At 42.6% G+C, this 17,272-nt stretch overlaps 1 protein-coding gene and 1 long non-coding RNA gene across 2 annotated transcripts in view; one reads left to right on the top strand and one right to left on the bottom strand.

The window, feature by feature from the left end:
- Positions 1-318: 318 nt before the first annotated feature.
- Positions 319-17,272, bottom strand: part of frem3 (Fras1 related extracellular matrix 3) — a 31,471-nt gene continuing 14,517 nt past the window's right edge. Inside the window, exons 3-24 of the mRNA XM_085276573.1 lie at positions 14,672-14,818; positions 12,973-13,203; positions 12,772-12,897; positions 12,279-12,530; positions 9,747-9,896; positions 9,451-9,660; positions 8,857-9,054; positions 8,579-8,743; positions 8,022-8,204; positions 7,799-7,929; positions 5,867-6,025; positions 5,434-5,737; positions 5,222-5,353; positions 4,792-5,123; positions 3,991-4,183; positions 3,796-3,900; positions 3,357-3,484; positions 3,132-3,266; positions 2,921-3,047; positions 2,639-2,826; positions 2,394-2,540; positions 319-1,652 (exon numbers count right to left, since the gene is read on the bottom strand). Coding sequence (XP_085132699.1) covers positions 1,095-1,652; positions 2,394-2,540; positions 2,639-2,826; positions 2,921-3,047; positions 3,132-3,266; positions 3,357-3,484; positions 3,796-3,900; positions 3,991-4,183; positions 4,792-5,123; positions 5,222-5,353; positions 5,434-5,737; positions 5,867-6,025; positions 7,799-7,929; positions 8,022-8,204; positions 8,579-8,743; positions 8,857-9,054; positions 9,451-9,660; positions 9,747-9,896; positions 12,279-12,530; positions 12,772-12,897; positions 12,973-13,203; positions 14,672-14,818 — 4,301 coding nt within the window. The 3' untranslated portion in view covers positions 319-1,094. The remainder of the gene's footprint in view (positions 1,653-2,393; positions 2,541-2,638; positions 2,827-2,920; positions 3,048-3,131; positions 3,267-3,356; positions 3,485-3,795; positions 3,901-3,990; positions 4,184-4,791; positions 5,124-5,221; positions 5,354-5,433; positions 5,738-5,866; positions 6,026-7,798; positions 7,930-8,021; positions 8,205-8,578; positions 8,744-8,856; positions 9,055-9,450; positions 9,661-9,746; positions 9,897-12,278; positions 12,531-12,771; positions 12,898-12,972; positions 13,204-14,671; positions 14,819-17,272) is intronic.
- LOC146572429 (uncharacterized) lies at positions 4,160-9,644 on the top strand. Its single transcript, XR_014892711.1, has 5 exons — positions 4,160-4,245; positions 4,968-5,362; positions 5,461-5,555; positions 8,630-8,715; positions 9,503-9,644. It is a non-coding gene; the product is annotated as an uncharacterized LOC146572429 (long non-coding RNA).

The raw sequence follows: 17,272 nt of genomic DNA, 5'->3' as shown, positions 1-17,272 counted from the left end.
TTTATTTTTAAGAAAACATCTGTTCTTGTATCTTATATTGTAGAAAATGTCTTTTTGAGCATCGCAAATAAATCTCCCCCCTTTTTTTAAAAAAAACAAACAAAAAAGCTGATAAATGACACGTTCATAAAATATTTCTTTTCAGTTTGGCAGTTTAAGTTTACATACATCCAGTATTTGGAAAATTTTCACAAAGTTAATAAGCCATAAAAGTCTACTAATAGTTGGCACATTAAAATATGCTGTCACTTGTAGAAGGAAAAAGTATAGTTTTTATACTGCACTTGTTTTCAGGCCTTGATCAACAAACCAGACAGATTTTTCTTTTTTCAAGTTTCACCAGGGTGTAGTAATACTTTTTTTCCTTTTACCCATAGTCCTACATTGATATGTACACGGATAGGTGTGCATCTGATTTTAGCCACATTTATCTAGAAAATGTAAAAAAAAAAAGTGGATTTCTGCATTTTCAAAAGACTAAAATAACATTTACAATCCCTTTCAGTGACACCACAGTAGTACTCTTCTCAGTAGTAGTATTGCAGGCTTCTTATAGAAGGAAAAAGAATCACATCATTCATTAAGCTCAGTTTTGACTAACATTCAGCCCTTTTTGTTCTCCACTAAAAAAACATAATGAACATGGTGAAATACAGCAATTAACAAAAAAAAAGACTGAATAGAAAATAATTTGCTTTTATGAGATTTAAACAAGGATGCCATTTACTCACGAGTTACATTACATGCATTTGCAAACACTGGATAAAGAGCGATATTTTACAACTTGGAACCTAAATGAAACAGATATATTTTGAGGGGCTTCTACTTATATCCATGATCCTGCATAGGTTGTAATAAAGGCACGAACGTACAGTAAATTAAAGACAAACAATTATCAGAGATCAGCAAGCCTCATTATTCTGGTGCATTCACTGCCTGTGGGCCCCGAGTACTGACATCCTTTGCTGTCCACAGACTGTTCTGGGCTCTTTTCAGTGCTACACAAGTTTGGCATCGAAGGCACATTGGTGGAGGAGACTTATCAAAGTCCCTTTAATAGGGGACAGATGTTTGAACTGGAGCCGGGCCCACATTTACACCTCTGAGCTGTCTGAGCCACCCCACATGCCTGCTGGGCTGTGACTGTAGCCGTTGTAGGCTGAAGAAGAGGAGGTGGCGTAAGGAGGGTACTGGCTCTTCTTTTCACGCTTCTTGCGCCGGAGCAGGAGAATGACGACGGTGGCAATGAGGCAGGTGAGGAGGATCAGGCCTGCGACGCCCACCAGCAAAGGTATAGTGGAAGTATCACTCGGCTCTCTGCCTGAACTCTCCAGCAGGGGGCGCTCTAAGAAACTGTCACGATTAGGGAGCCAAGGCTGGCGCTGGCTGACCACAATGCGGTCTCTTCGGTCCAGGGCGATGTGCTGGATGTTGGTGCCCCGATTATTTTCGATACCGATGTCTTGGGCTACAGCAGGAGCGGAGAAAGAGGGGGCGGCACGGCGGTGGCGGGTGGAGGAGCGGGGTTGCTCAACAGAGAAGATGCTGTGATGGAGGTACTCTACGCTGCGCTTGCCAATGTTGCGGTTGGCATTTTCTCTGGAGCGGACAGTGTAGATGGTGTGGATGAACCATTCTCGACCAGCAGCCACCTGAAAGCACAAGATGTGTAATTCTCTTTAAGTCTGGGCCTGTGCAAAACAACTACGGAGGACCAGAAGTGCCAAATTTAAAAAACAAACAAAAAATATTTAATAATAATAATAATAAATAAAGTATTTTATCATTAAATGTACAACCATTAATCCTACTATAATATTTGTAGCATATGTACGCACATATGTCTGTAAGTATCCTACCTCGTTCTTACCGGGTGGGCCAGTCGCAACAATACTTTGCACAAACATTGTCACACATACAGCGATCATTAATATCAAAATATTTTTAAAAACATTTATATTTCCATTTAAATTCGTTTCACCCTTCACATTTAACATATGTTGCTTGTAGCTTTATGGTAACCAAAGTTTGTGTCTTTGATTGAATTTTGTTTGATAAATGCGAAACAAAGACTTTGAAAAGAAGAATTTGAAAAAATATTGCAGGCCGTGCTAGTTTATTCCATCGCTTTTGCATTAATTCCCATATTTATTATCATTACCACTTAAAATTCAGTTTTGTATTATTACGTTATGTGTATTTATTGATTTTTATCAATTTTGATCAATTTCTACTTTAACATGAGGGTGCTGTCATTCAAAGGATCAACATGGAAAAGCATGTCTATGTTTTTCACCATATTTACTTAAATTATTCATTTATTTATGGTTTTTTTGTTTCTTCAGTTTTGGGCCTCCATATATGAACATATTGTATCTGAGAATAATGCAGACCTGAAAAAGTGGAGAGGAAGACAGTGTGAAGCCGTCAGTGCCTGGCTGTCTGATCAAAGACAGAGCTCCTGGTGTGTCCTGCGCCAGTGTGGCCTTAAAAGAAACGTCACCAAATGATGTAGCTTGAGTCTCTGGCTGGGCTTTGTCCTGCAGAACGGCACACACACACAGAAAAATCAGAAACCCCATCTACTTTTTTCACTTCCACAGTATCCAATCATACTTTGTGATCTATTGCATCATACCAGGATCTTGAATCTGTGCAGTAGAGAGGGTGCGTCTGCCAGGCAGCCATACTCTTTGTTAGTGGGGTTGTATTTGGGAACGTAACCATCCATTCCGGTGCAGAGGAAGACTTTCTCAATGCTGCAGGAGAAGGAGTCACCCAGGTTCTGGACTGGATCCACCATCACACGGCCATAAATCATGGAGCCTGAATTGAAGTACAGATGACGTGACATTCCCTGTGGGTCATGGTTTCCCACTGTGATGTTACTTAACACCACTAGATGGCAGCAGTGTAGTACCTTCTGAAAAAGCAGCATCGGTTCCTTCTCCAAATCCCATGGAGCCATCGGACAACCACAGCTCTTTCTTGGACAGCAGGAACATTTGTGTGTTGAGGCTGAACTCGGCTGCCACCGGGTCACTCACCTGCCGAGCAAGGATCATTAAAAAGGCAATAAATAGTGTAAATACAACACACTGAAAAAGCCTTTAAGAGCGATCAGCTCTAACCTGCTGGAAGCGAATGTCCATATCAAAAGTAAGCGGCTCCCTTGGGTGGCAGACAGGAGGGATGCTGAACTCCCCATTGGGTGATGCAATGCAGGGGACCAGCTTCACTGTATAAGTCCCGGAGTAGTCTCGTACCTAGAGGTTGGACAGACATTGAGGAATGGGGCTGTTTGGTTTGCTATTTCTTTACCAGTTGAAGGATGCTTTCACAGTTAAATGACTCACAGCAAAATCAGAGACAAAGCTCCACTGCTGCATGGGCTGGTTGTATGTAGGCTCAGTCCTGACCAGGGCTAGAGTGAACGTCAGCCCAGAGTGGTCAGCACATATCACCATAGATGACACGCTGGTTCCTGAAAACAAACATGTATACAGTCATAAATCTTCACAAATGCAATTTGCCCAACCTAAGCTAGTAACAGTGTCTACTTATTTATAGAGTGACCTTTCACACTGCCTGTGCTACTTGCGGCCTAAAAGTAAACGCTGTTGGGTCATTTTGACATTTGCTGAATGACCTCTGGGTCTTTCAAACAGGAAGACCCCTGAGGTGGAACTCCATAAATAGATAACGACAGGATGTGGACCACAGGGTAATCGGAGGCGGCTTGTACAGAATGACCCCACAAGATGGGTTTAGGGTGTGTACACTGTACATGCATACCTGGATGAGACATGACAAACTGCCCCCTGAAGCGTGCCTCGGTCTTGAAGTTGACAACGAGACGGCCCTCCTCATTTATACGCATACTGGTGGGGTACATGGCTCCTACGAGTACAGAGGGGAACGTTTTCCAATGAGCGTCACCAATTTACATTTTTCCTCAGTAAAGACTAACAGCGTTGGCTATGAAGATACCTTGTAGTTCAGCTTCAGGTGGGCTGCCAATGCCATCCTGCCACAGAATAGCTGTGTCATACACAAAGGTGAGCTTGAGCTCTGATTGCAGGTCAAAGTGCTGCCAGCCTCCGACAGCCACCGGAGAGTGGAAGACGTAAGACACAAAGAGAGGAACACGCAGGGTGACATAAGACTGGACCAGGTTCAGCACCTAAATGGGCAGGGAAAAGGCACCGTCGTGAATAATACCTATTTCTTTGGGAACTAATGCTAGTGAGTGTCTTTAATCATCCAGGTAAGAAAATCCCAGGAAGTTGATTCTGCTCATCTGGACTTTTTCAGTGAAACACACTTTTTGTCCCTCATCCAAGTGACTTCTTCAATCTCAGCTGGCTGCAGGTTTCTCCAACCTTACAAATGCTACAGTTGCAATAATGACCAAAACTAACACCACTGGCTAACAAAACTGAGCTAACAGCCCGAGCTTCAGTCATGCAGCTGTATCATTTATAAGGTTGGAGAAACCTCTAGTCAGCCGGTCACTTGGATGAATAACGCGACCTCCAGATGAACACAATCAACTTTATGGGGTACTGCTAGCAAGCTAGCTAGAGACAGGCTCACCAGGCAATTCAGCTAATACCAGTTGAATCACAATATCTCATTCATAATGTTACTATATAGCTTTCTGCTGGAAAACCTTGGATCCTGGCCCTCCTGTAAATGTTACAAACTTAAAAAAAAATATTCAGACTGAGTAAAATGTGGTGATTTTAAAACACATTTTACCGTCTTCACTTATTTAACTTTTTTTCCTACCTGTCCATCGGTTCCGATGGATCCTCCACAGTCGTTCAGCAGCTCTGACATGTCATAGTAGCTGGTGAACTCCCAGAGGCAGGCCTCTAAGTTGAGATTCCTGTAAAAGCGCAGAGAGTTGGCTGAACGCATGACAACGCTGTATTGATAGGGCGATGTCTCCCCAATTATTTCAGGGTTCTTTGTTGCGTCTGTGATGAAGCCGTAGCCGGTTTGGATCTCATTGAAGTCCAGCAAATTGGAGCAGCGATGGTTGCCCACACGTGTGCCATCCGGGCTCAGGGTAAGCTCAAAGTTGGACAGAGGTCTTGTGGAGATCACTGGCAGCATTCCTGATCAACGGGCAAAAGATTGTTTTTTTTTTTTTTTGTCACACACATTGGCTATATAAGGGCATATATTGAGATTTGCAACAAAATTTGCCACTTACCGTCCATGTGAGGCATGTGGACTGTCAGTTTGATGAGGTTGGGAAAGTCTGGATCATCTGGACCCGTGTAGCGAATCTTTGCAGAGAAAGGTTCAGCTCCAACAGTACCCGGGATACGAGGCTGACACATACCTGCAAAAGGTAGGGTCAGCTAAACCAGATAATTCTACATCCAGTATTTTGTCTGTAAATCTCTGCTGGCTTCTTCTTACCCTCCTCTTTGCTGATCACAACTATAGAACTGACGAGCTCCAGGCCAGCATCTCCGTTGGCATTGAAAGCCCTTGCTGCACACTGAACCCTAGAGCCGGCTTGGAAGTAGATTGAATCCAAGGTGATGGACTTGGTGTTGGTGAAGAAAGTGTTAGTGTCCACTTCCCTCATGGGGCTGGTTACTCCATCTGATCCGGTGGGAGCGCTGATGAGCCAGCGGTACTGAGTGAGCGTGTCGTTGATGTTCTCCGCGGCACAGATGGAACCCGTTTTATCAAAGTCATGATATTTAGGGTTGCAGGCCTAGAAACAATATGATAAACCATACATTTTTAAAAACAGCATTACCAATATGTTTTATATAATAATTACTACTGAAAAAGTGCTTTGTTTGATTTTATATTAGAGTAAATAAAGCAGCGTCTCACTCACCGTCACACAAACAACAGAGTATCCATTGGGTGGGTAGGGTCTGTCTTTCATTTTAGATGTGTCGTCATACATGAGAAGGGAAACCACTTGGGGGATGGCAGGGAAAGTAACATCTGCCACACTGTCCATCTCCTCAATGTAAACAATGGCCTTGTTCATCTGGGAAACAGAGAGAAAACGCAGAGTCAACTGGCTGTCATCCTAAACAACTACCCAACACTTTAAATAAGCCTATAGCGCTGCCATTTAGACTATTAGATTATGGGTATCATTAATGTGTTATGCATGTGTAAAAAGCACATACTCTAACTCATAATCTAGTGTGGCAAAGGTTTAGAAGTAACATATTTATCTCATTGAATGCTTTGGTTCAAAACAATGCAGTGTGATTAGTCATTACCACAATTTGGTGTACAGTCACTGGACACCTTATTAGGTACACCTAGCAAATCGAATGATGCAGTTATACTGCGATTCTTCTTCACCTAGTCCTTTGCAACTTTCCCTATGTGTGTTTAATCATTTGTATTTCTAGTTATTAGTTACATGTTTAGTCAGTTCCCTTTCTAGGTTGTCTTGGTCTCATCTGTAAGTCCTCTCCATGTCATTCTCTCTCGTTCTCCCTCTCTCTCAGCTCTGTCATGTCTCTCTCTCGTGTACAAGTTTGTGTGTCTCTGTGTGTGTTTTCTGTTTTATTGTGAGTCTTTCCCTGTGTGTATTAAGTTCTGTTTCACTTCCCCTTGTCATTAGATGTATTTAGTCCAGCTGTGTTCCCATGTGTCTCCACCACTAATCACCCTCCTGTGTGTATACAGTGTCAGTCTCCCTTGTCAGAACATCTGTTATGTTCCAATCATGTATCTTTTAAATTCCTGTCCCTGGATGTCCTCCATTGTGTATCCCTGTTCTGTGCTCCAGTTTCCCTATTGCTAATCCCAGTGTAGATTCCCGTTTATGTTTTGGGTTTTCATCTTCGTTTGTATCTGTTCCAACGCCTCGAAGGGCTCGCTTTCTGTTTAACCCTTCGTCTGCCTTTGTGTCTGCATTTGGGTCCTCATTACACTCATTCAAGAGAGTCTATATGAATTGTAGTCTTACTTTCCTGTTTTTAGCCAACGGGAGTGGCACCTGGTGTGGTCTTCTGCATACCTAAGATGCTCTTCAGTTTCCGAAATACTCAGACCAGCTCATCTGGCACCAACAACCATTTAAATCAAATTTCATCCTTTTTCTGATGGTCGGTGTAAACTTCAGCAGTTTGTCTTGACCATGTCTAAATGCCTAAATGCATTGAGTTGCTGCCACGTGATTGGCTGATTAGATATTTGTGTTAGAAAGCAGTTGAACGGGTGTATTTGTTAAAATATCTGAGGAGTGTATCTGAATGAAGCCAGCCCGAAGAAATTTTCATCTGTTTTCACAAAATTGTCTTTTCAATGCACTGTTCACAAAGAAATACACTCTGAGTAATACTGCAAACACACTGGGTGCTGGAGATTAATAGTTATGCCACAATGGATTTGACTTCGAGATTAGTTTAATTTCACCGAAATAAAAACATTGTCATTTTAAATGATACAGTGTAATTTCAACACACAAATTGTACTGTAATCACCTATTTCTGTCACGTGAGCTGTACATGCCTGCTGTAGAGTATATGGGCAGAATGTCGCCATTCTGTTTATAGGTTTGTCTTCTGTTTGGCTCTGCTGGGACATTCCCCTCAGCATCTCATTCCTGCTTTTTATATATCTGTGGTTCAGGCGTGCTGACAGCATTGCCAGCTGCTGCCTGCTTATTTTAACACAGGCTGACATGACAGGGCTCCTGTGTGGATCTGCAGTACTGTACCCCGCACATACACAACCTTCTTCTGGGTTTATATTTGTTTATGCGCATCTGCTCGTGCATCCCACGTGGCCGTCGTCTCACCTGTATTTCAGCCACCATATTGTCATCAGGCTTCATGTGCACAGTGAAGGCCTCTCTCATCTCTCTCTGACCGTCATACAGGACCTCAATCTCCACAAAGTGTTCCTTCTCGCCCTCCTTGAACGCCACATCTTAAAACACAAACAGTGACGTGTGCAGTCATATCAGGAGGCAGCATGCAAGTTACTTAGTCACTGTGTAGCTGCTAAAACCAGGTTCTCACCCTCTGACATCGGGTTATAATCTTCTCCAGAGGTTGCAGACCCATCCTTTGTGTGCACCCTCACTACTGAAACCTTTGAAGTGTCACCAAAACGAAGAATAGGAATCTTCACTGTGGCCACTTCGCCTTTCACCTGGGGCTCACGCACACTATACTTGATCTCAGAGAAACGGATGATCGGCTCTGGAAGAAAAATTGTATTCACGTACTATAAACATTTAAATGAACATATTTTTTTTCTTTTGAACATCTTTGATTTGAACTCAGATTTTACCAAATAACAATGTGGTTTATGGGAATAAGTGTTAAAAAAGGCAAAGGTACTGAGATTCTCGTGTTCTGTTGTTAGCAGATGTTATGAGACGCAGCAAAATAATTGAGCTATTCTATTGTAGTTATTTACATCAGTTTTAGCTAACTTAGTACAAATACACACTCTTTGGCTTGGGCCAGGGGTATCTTTTTTTTCCTCAGCCAAGATATTTGATACATTTTTTCCCACTTGTGCAAATGTTGTTTTATTATTTGCAATATATTTAGTTCCAGAAAACACGTACTGTCTTTCTCATCTGTGATAGTGACCAGTGCTTCCTTCTGCTCCCCGATAGAGGCTCCGTAAGGAGACTTGCTCTTAGGAGTTCCCAGCACCAAGCGGAATTCCTCATCCTCCTCATGGATGGAGTCGTCTACCAGGGTAACCACACATGGCTTTTCACTCTCACCTGGGGAGAAAATTAGGGTACAGAGAATAAATATTATATATATGTATAAATACACCTCAAATGATACATGAAAGATTAGTTTGGGTGGGAGGGTGTCAGAGGGAGGGTGTCACCTGGCAGAAAGGTGATGACTGATGCATCAGTATTGGGCCTTTCGTTATAGTCCATCATGACCTGAGCAGAGCCTTGGCGAGTGTAACAGCGTGCAGTGGATCTGAGGCTGATGTCTCCACTGCGGTACACTGTGGCTGTTACCTCCCCATCAGACTCATCCACCTTGTAGCTTCCTTCCTTAAACTGAACCTTAGGCACTGAGAAGCCAACAAGCAATCAATTACAAGAAAGTCTTCACAAATTTAAAAGAAGATAGTGTTTCATGCTATGAAGAATCCATATTTTTTTTAAAGCGATCTGATATTTTTTGTCCTACAATTTATGTGTAAAACCATTTAATAAATGCTTCATAATGTACATATGTATAATAGTTAAGAGCCAGCATATGACATCTTACATGAAAAGTATTCAGAAAGTCTTTATTTGTCCTTAAAGCTACATAACAGTGCGCCAGAGTAGCCATTAAGTCATTGTTTATTTACTGATAATGAACTTTTTTATAAGTAATATGAATATAGAATATCTTCTGAAAAGATTATGAGTGCAGATTTATAAATCCGTACTTTGGTTTGATTTCTAAACCTGATACTCACAGTCAGTGACAGTATCATTGATGGTGATGGTCGTCTTGCTTGGTTCTCCTAGCACCGCATTCATGGGCATCCGCAACACAAGGTCAAAGGTCTCGGGTCCCTCTAGTTCCGGCTGGCCCAAGTCATCCAGGATGGTTACTCTAAAAGTCTGCATTGTCACCCCTGGAGCAAAGTCCAGGTTGCGGCTAATGCCAACGTAGTCCTGTCCAGCTGGCAGACAGAGAAGAAGCCATTAAATGATGGTGTTATTTAATGCGATTGAGTGCTGTGGATTCTGTCAAACGTCTGATTTTTACCTTCAGCAGAAACGGGGTCGCTTTTCCTGGAGCGGATGGTGACGGTAGCGGTTTTGGACAGGTCAGTGCCTGTCCTCCAAACCTTTACCTCGACATAGCCTGAGCTCTCATCCACGATATACTCAGGCTCACCGAAGTACAGTGAAGGCTCTGTGAGAGTTGGGAATATTAGGAAGGGAAATTAGTAAATAATTGAGCCATGATCAGCGGTCAGTATTTTCTTAATGGAAATATTCTGACAAAGTAGTTTCCAAAACCGCATAAAGTGAAGGAAGTAATCTGTGTTTTCTCTACAGGCTCTTAAAACAAAGATCTTTTTGTGGCACAGCATAAGCCCAGACATTTGGATGTTGGCAGTTAATTTGTGAGGATATTTAGACTACATGTTTTGTAGTTCAGGTTCAGGGACAGATTGAAGTGAATAGCTGAGCAAAATGCCCCCATTTTTTACTCAGCACAGGAAGAGAGCTGTCATCCATCTTATCCTGCCTCAACCTTCCTCCCCCACTTATCTAAATCCCGACAGCTCTCTCTGAACTCAACGCCAAAGGGTTGAGGGTACACCTGATGAATAAGCTGTGTGCTTGTATGTGCACAGGCAATGATGGGTAAGCGAAGGGACGTTCCTGGAGTCTGATGACAGAGAAGCTGATAAGAAGCATGGTAAAGGAGGGGAGGGGGGTGGTGGCAGAGACAGAGAGGCAACCGTCTCCTTTGTAAAGACAGAGGGCAAGAATTCAGACCGCTGGAACACATTCATCTCTCTTCACTTGTGTATAAAGCAGGTTTTCAACACACTGCGTCCGGCCAGCGCTCTTAGAGATCTGACCTATAGATAGACGTGGAGATATAGAGGTTCATCTTTTCAGAGCTGATATGTAACAAAAGTCAATAAAAATCTATCACTGTATCTGTTAACCATTTCGGGACACTATGAGTGAATGTCAGATGTCTCAATAATTTCCCTCTCAGTAATTACTACTTGAGGAGAAACGGCAGATCTGCTCTTAAAGTTTACTTAGAAGTCGATGTATGCTGCGAGAGACAACTGAAGCTGAGGGAATGGTTGCTGGGATGCATTCAGCGCCTTCCGGCTTCTATTTAGCACCAAAATAAGGGTGAGAGGGTGAAGTGAGTGCCAACATGGCAACCTTAAGATCAGTGGGAGGAAGATCCAGACAAACAGTAACAATAGAGGCTCGTCGTTGGCAAGGTCCCAAACCACAAGTTTACTCGGGCAGGGCTGATTGTTTAACAGAGACGCACACATTACAGGCACTGAAGCAGATTTGTGGCGCGGTGGTACTTCAGGACCCACCAAGAAGAAGAAGAAGGATCACAATAGAGGTTTACAATAAAGACTCTTCTCTTGTCTCTTCACGTGTCTGGGAATGCACAATGGTTATATTTATATAAAGATCAATTAAACTCCAAGCAAGTGCGAGAAACGGGCGAAAGGCGCGAGAGACGGGGTAAATGTGAGAAAGGAAAATAAATCTGTCATCAATGATTCAGAAAAGAAAGTACAAGAGGCTCTAATGAATGTTGTGATTCTTTCTCAAGCTAATATGTTGAGACTCCTTAGAGATACAGACCACATAGTGCTGGAAAACATGCCAGTCATTTGGATTCCCTGCATAATAGCCTCCCCCCACCCCCCCTCCACCACCTGCCTTTTGGTCCCTTCATACAAAGGGGTGCCCTCTGTTTCCCCCTGGGCCTTCCTAAATGCCGGTGAGGGTCGCCCGCGGAGCACGGTGAGATTTAAAGTCCTTTGATCTGTCGGGCTACAGTGTAGCATAACATTCACAGAGGTCGCCTTTTCCCCACTCAGCACCTGTCTGCTGTTATCTTGTATCTGACGCCCAGACAGGCTGAGTATAGTGGATAACTGTAGCATAAACACAGCCATACTGTCGAGCCGCTGATGCAGGCGCAGCATCCAGGTCTTTAGGCTTTGGTGATTGTGGTGATCAGACTGTCTGCGCACCTTTGGTGGATTAATAGCGAGCAGACATGCAAATGCAAACACAGAGCAAAGAGACTCTGTAAGCAACAGGATCAAGCACACCTGCCGCCCTCTGTGGCTCTCTAACTGCAGCAAAGGATGTCAGCGTACACCAACAAACCTGGTGACCAACTACAAGAAGCATCTTACTGCTGTGTTTTGCTCAGGGTCAAATACTTATTCCACTCAATGACATGCAAATCAGGTCATAACTTTTATGTAATGTGTTTTTCTTCTGGATTTTTGATTTTGATATTCTGTCTCTCTGAGTTAAAATGAAACTAGCGTAAAATTTGTGAGTGTTTGAGTAAAATTACAAATTCAGCAGGGGATCAAATAATCATTTTCCACACTGTACGTGCAATAGTTTCACGAGGTCCCTCCTTCTGTCTGTAAACAGATGATTGATGGAGATCCCTCTCTTCATCTTCAACTCCGGGTCTGATGCAGGTCCAAAAAGAACGAGCTCAGCTCAGCATACGTTCATCATTATTTTTCTCAAATGATCAAACGCTCCCACTCACCGTCATCGCTGTCTGCCAAAATGGTGACTTTGGCAGACGGGAAGTTGGCGCCCACCTGGCCCCCCATGGGCATGCTGAGGCTGACGTTAAAGCTCTCCTCTTCCTCGTAAAGGGAGTCATCGATGATAATGACGCGACAGGCTTTTTCGCGCTCATCCTTATCGAAGCGCAGCACGCTGGTGTGGTCCTCGGGCCGGGTGATGTAGTCAGAGTAGGAAAGGACTGTGCTGGGTATGGTGCCGGTGGCTGTTCCTGAGGAATTATGGGAACAGAAAGATCAGTTTGCAGGGAAACTAACAGCAGGAAGTCATTGGACTAAAAAGGGGGAAGTAAAAAATAACACAAAATAAATACTAATTAAATAATCAGCCCTACACATGAACATAGAAATGTTTGCTCTAATATATCACCAGTAGTCAAAAGTAATGAAAGAAAAGGTTCCACTCCTGAAATTTCATTTATTTGTGTTTTGATAAAAACAGATTGATCTCACCTTGCTGAGTGTAACAAACTACCAGGAGCTCCTGGCTGGCATCTCCCGAACGTCGCACTGGCACCAACAGCTCTCCAACATCCTCCTCTATCTTGAACTCTGACTGAGGGATGTAGACGGTCGATTCTGTTTTGAAGGAAAACAAATGAAGGCCAAGAACAACAATTTTGTTCAAATAACTCAAAATAACCAGATTCTTACCATCACCAGGGTCCACAATCTCCACCGTCGCGACGTCAGGAAACTCCAGTACAGCCATGACAGGGTCTGACAGCTGTATCTCAAATGTTTCCGAGGTCTCAAAGTCCTGGTCTGTGAAGATTTTCACTTTCCAGGTCGCTGTGGTCTGGCCTGGGTTGAACTGAACCTGCTTCTGGGCTTTACCACGGAAATCCTTGTCCTTCTCTGCTGTGCCGTCCTTAGTGGCAATACCTGAGGAAAAGCATTCCAGTGGCAGCAATATTTTACCCCAGTGCTTCCTCCTGGGGCTTATGTCAAAGTACAGGCTTTCATATTTGAACAGTACACATGATAATTTCAATCTGATGCAACAATAACAGGTAGAATATTCTGTCTGCTGACGCCGCAGAATAAGAAAAAGATAGTTCGAGTTTTACGTTCCTTTGCACAGCGAGTGAGTGGCCAGCATGCAAGCCTTACTAGGAAATGTCATACATGAATTCAACTGAACCTCTGTCACAGACAGGACAGGAAATGGAGCAGCAGTCAAAGAAGAAAACAAAAGCTTTGCTCCTTTGGGGACATGTCTGCAGCGTGAGTGTGGAGTTTTTCTTCGTTTGGCTGCAGGGATAAGCTGAGGATAAGCCCTGCAGCCTTAAAAGGAATGTTTAGAGATTTTAACTAAAGGCAGCTATGGTCATGCTTTATTGCAGGTCTGACCTTTAAAAACACATAAATAACATGAAAGTCTAAAGAGACTTTAAAAGTGGGTAATAATTCATTGTTAAAATGTCAGTTTAATAAAGGGTCGTGTGGTATCATCATCCATCATATCTTTTTATGAGTGACAAGCAAGTGGCCCCTTAGGAGCTAAAAAATAAGGCCATTATGGGAGTACCAAAAACTGCACTTTCTTGAAGGGCCACTTGAAGCTGGCTCTAAAAACGAGTGAGTCCCACAATGCTCAGGATCATTTCCAGGAAAGAGTTTAAATTTAGTCATGTGGAAAAAATGTATCTGGACTTTTTAATGAAGTGAAAGTTATAATCCAGCTTACGTAGCTGATGATGTATTTATTGTATATTTAAAGAAGCTAAAGTAACTATGAGGATGGCACTTCATATAACTGGGGAGGACGTGGGTCAGGAGGTGGAGCATGTCATCTACTACTCAGACGGTTGGTGGTTTGATCTCTGGCTGCTCCAGTCTGCATGCCAAAGTATCCACGGGCAAGATACTGAGCCATGCTCCTGATGCGTTCGTTGGAGCGTGAATGTTGGATAGAAAGCACTGAGACAAAAACGCTCTTATGTTTGTGAATGGGTGAATGAGACATGCTGTGTTTTGAATGCTCAAGCAGACTAGAAAAGCATTAACCCGTCCATTTACCATTATATTGTTACCATTATATTATTGGATCATTGCAGCTGTTGATATTAATTACTTATATATTGGTAGCTTGAGTCAACGTATCTCCAAAATAAGCTACTGAAGCTTTAAAATAAATGTTATGGAGTAGAAAATACAATATTTGCATCCAAAATATGAAGCAGACAGTAGCATAACACATAAAAACCTGTTTATGTCTGCAGATTATAGTAAAAGCAATCATTATGTTTGTAAAAACAAACAAAAAACTCACTCATTTCTAAAGCATACAAATTTAATTAGGTTTCCTGCAGTTAATTAGAAGCTAAATAAATGACTTGTCAGCACTTACTGACAAAAGAAGTTTCTCCCAGGTAGCCTCTGCGTTTCAGCGTCACCTCCAGGAATTTGGCATCTTCATCCACCAAATAGTATTCCCTCTCCAGAGAGATCCAGGCCCAGTTGAGTCGGAATGGCTGGGGATTTAGTTTATTTCCACCTAAAGAGAGGCAGGGGGAAAAAGAACCTAACGCATTAGCATTTCATTTGAAACTTCTTTCCGATGGAGACTACAATAATCTGGTTTGTTCCTATCGGGACTCACTGAGGCATATAAACTGCAATCTGCTCTGGGCTCAAGGATAAAAGGAATCAAAGGGATATTTTAATTTAGGAAGGGAAACATGATAACTTAATACCAGGGCTTCTCTAAAGCTCACTTCACCAGGAGGAGTTGCATTACTTGTTATTTCAATGGATTCTTATCCGCGTCTACCTACAGCTCTCTCTTATTCTCAGGCCTCAGTAGGATGCCTGCGAACTCAGATAAAATGGAAATTGTCTGCTTTTGAAAAACTCATAGAGTTTTATCTTTATTGAACTTGCCATGCACTGTTCATGCTCTGTAGCGTTCCCTTGTGAAAATAATGAAGTGGAGTGTGGCATTTCCAGGACATAGAGATGAGTCGGATATTATTAGTGACCTCAAAGAGCATATACAAATGATTACATGTTTCTGGCTTTAAAAAAAGTGAGCACAATTACCCCTTTCTACTAATTTCTGACTTTTTATCATACATTAAGCCAGGGGCAGCCAATTAATATTCCCCAAGGGGCCAGATGAGAAACTGAGATTGTTGTGGAGAACTACTTATGGGTGCGGCCATCCACAACAGTTTCTCATGTGGCCCCTTGGGGAATATTAATTTCTTGCCCCTGTTTTAAGGATGATTTAATGTGTGGATGCGCACAATATGAGCCTGAGTAAATACTGAGTGAAAGAGGCTATCCTCCAAAAGTGAAACACATTTGACATGAAATATCAAAAGGTCAGAGTCATAGATCCCGTCTTTAATCCACACTATCTCATGACTCATGTAATCCCTCTAACTGCCAGTTTGGTTTCTATCACTGACTTAATGCAGACAGCTTCAGAAATATGTCAGCGAATAAGTTCTGCTGCATACTTGGAATATTTTTTTTTTAGCAATGGCGGTAAAATAGCTTAATGCTTTATCCTTGAGTGAGGCGAGCCTGGTGACCTGTGACTTTTGAAATGGGTCAGGCTCAGCGGATTCTCTGGATCAGAGAGGTTAGAGACAACTGGCTCGCTTTAGTTTTGCTCGGCTGGTCACACTGAGAGCAGCCCCGCTGACCTAACTCTGTAAAAAAGTTGCTTAGAGGAGTGAGAGGACTTGACTGAATGAGAAGAAGCAGAAGTTTTTGGGAAGATTTTTTAAAGGTTTGATACAGGTGTCAGAAAAAATAAAACAAATGTGAACTAGACATTACACCAGTCAAAGGAGCATGAACAAAAACAAACAACGGGACAATAGAAAGGAGCCTCTCCTTGTCCTCACACTGAACCACCATTGAGCTCATTTTTGCCTCAGTGAAGAAGAAAGGGGCTGCAGTCTTTATGCTATGTGACCGGGGAGAATGAAAACACTGGGGAGCTGAGTGTGGGTATTCAGGATGGGAAGGGGGCCGCTTCCTCGAACCCACATGTCAGCGCTGAAGCCAAGCCAGGTTGTATCACAATAGAAACGATCCACATGGACCAAAAGGCAGAAGCATGATCAGATTCAGCTGATGTTTGATTGAGTAATGATGAATGTCTGGAAAATGTGGGATAGTAAACATAAATAATCACTTTTCATTTCTTTCTCGAAAACAGAGTGTGGACAACTGAGTTCAAGTTAAAGAAAGAGTCTTATTCTGTTTAGCGTACACGGATGGATACATGAATGCAGGCTATCCTCTTGCGAAAATGGAGCGGCAATGCCTGGTGAGCACTCTGCACCAGGCTCGTGCTCAGGTTTCCCGCAGCCATGGCTAAAAATACAGGAAACAAGTATCATGTCTGTTTTTGCTTGACCCAAATTCTTCAAGTGTTAATAGAATAACGGGCTTTTGAAAACATTCGACTTTGTTGTGTTCTGAGCAGAATCGACTCAGTACCTGCTAAACAAGCAAAACTCTTAAAGACACAGATTTGCTCTCAGCACCCAAGAAGGAAAATGCACCAATTCCAGCCTGATGTACAGTCGCACACAGAAAAAAAGACTTGAATCATCAGATTGTTTCTGTGCTGGAAAAAAAAGTGCTTGCTGGCAGTTGGCCCTATTTGGAGCTGATATGAGGAGAAGCTCATTCAGAGTCTCTCATCAGGGCTTATTGAATGAACACAGCAAAGACAAAAAACTGCTATTGTTTTGGCACCAAGCAATCAGGCAGCTTTAGGTTTCTGCATTACTACAAGGAGTAAAACAAAGGGCTTTTTATGAATCAGACCAAGTGTGCTGGGCTGATATTTCACAGGCTGTTGAATAACAAGCATCGAAATTGCAACGACATATTTCTACAGTATTCAAATGACACTGAAAAGTTACATTTTACGACACCTCTGTGACTGTTTCTAGATATAAATATAATTGTACATATATGGGGAAAG

The sequence above is a fragment of the Mchenga conophoros genome, linkage group LG6 (assembly GCF_057382185.1).
Source record: "Mchenga conophoros isolate Kocher_MC1m ecotype Shallow Benthic linkage group LG6, M_conophoros_male_GT1.1, whole genome shotgun sequence".
In the NCBI taxonomy this organism is placed as follows: Eukaryota; Metazoa; Chordata; class Actinopteri; order Cichliformes; family Cichlidae; genus Mchenga; species Mchenga conophoros.
The sequence above is the reverse complement of the archived record's forward strand: the minus strand, read 5'-3'. Positions and strand labels throughout refer to the sequence as shown.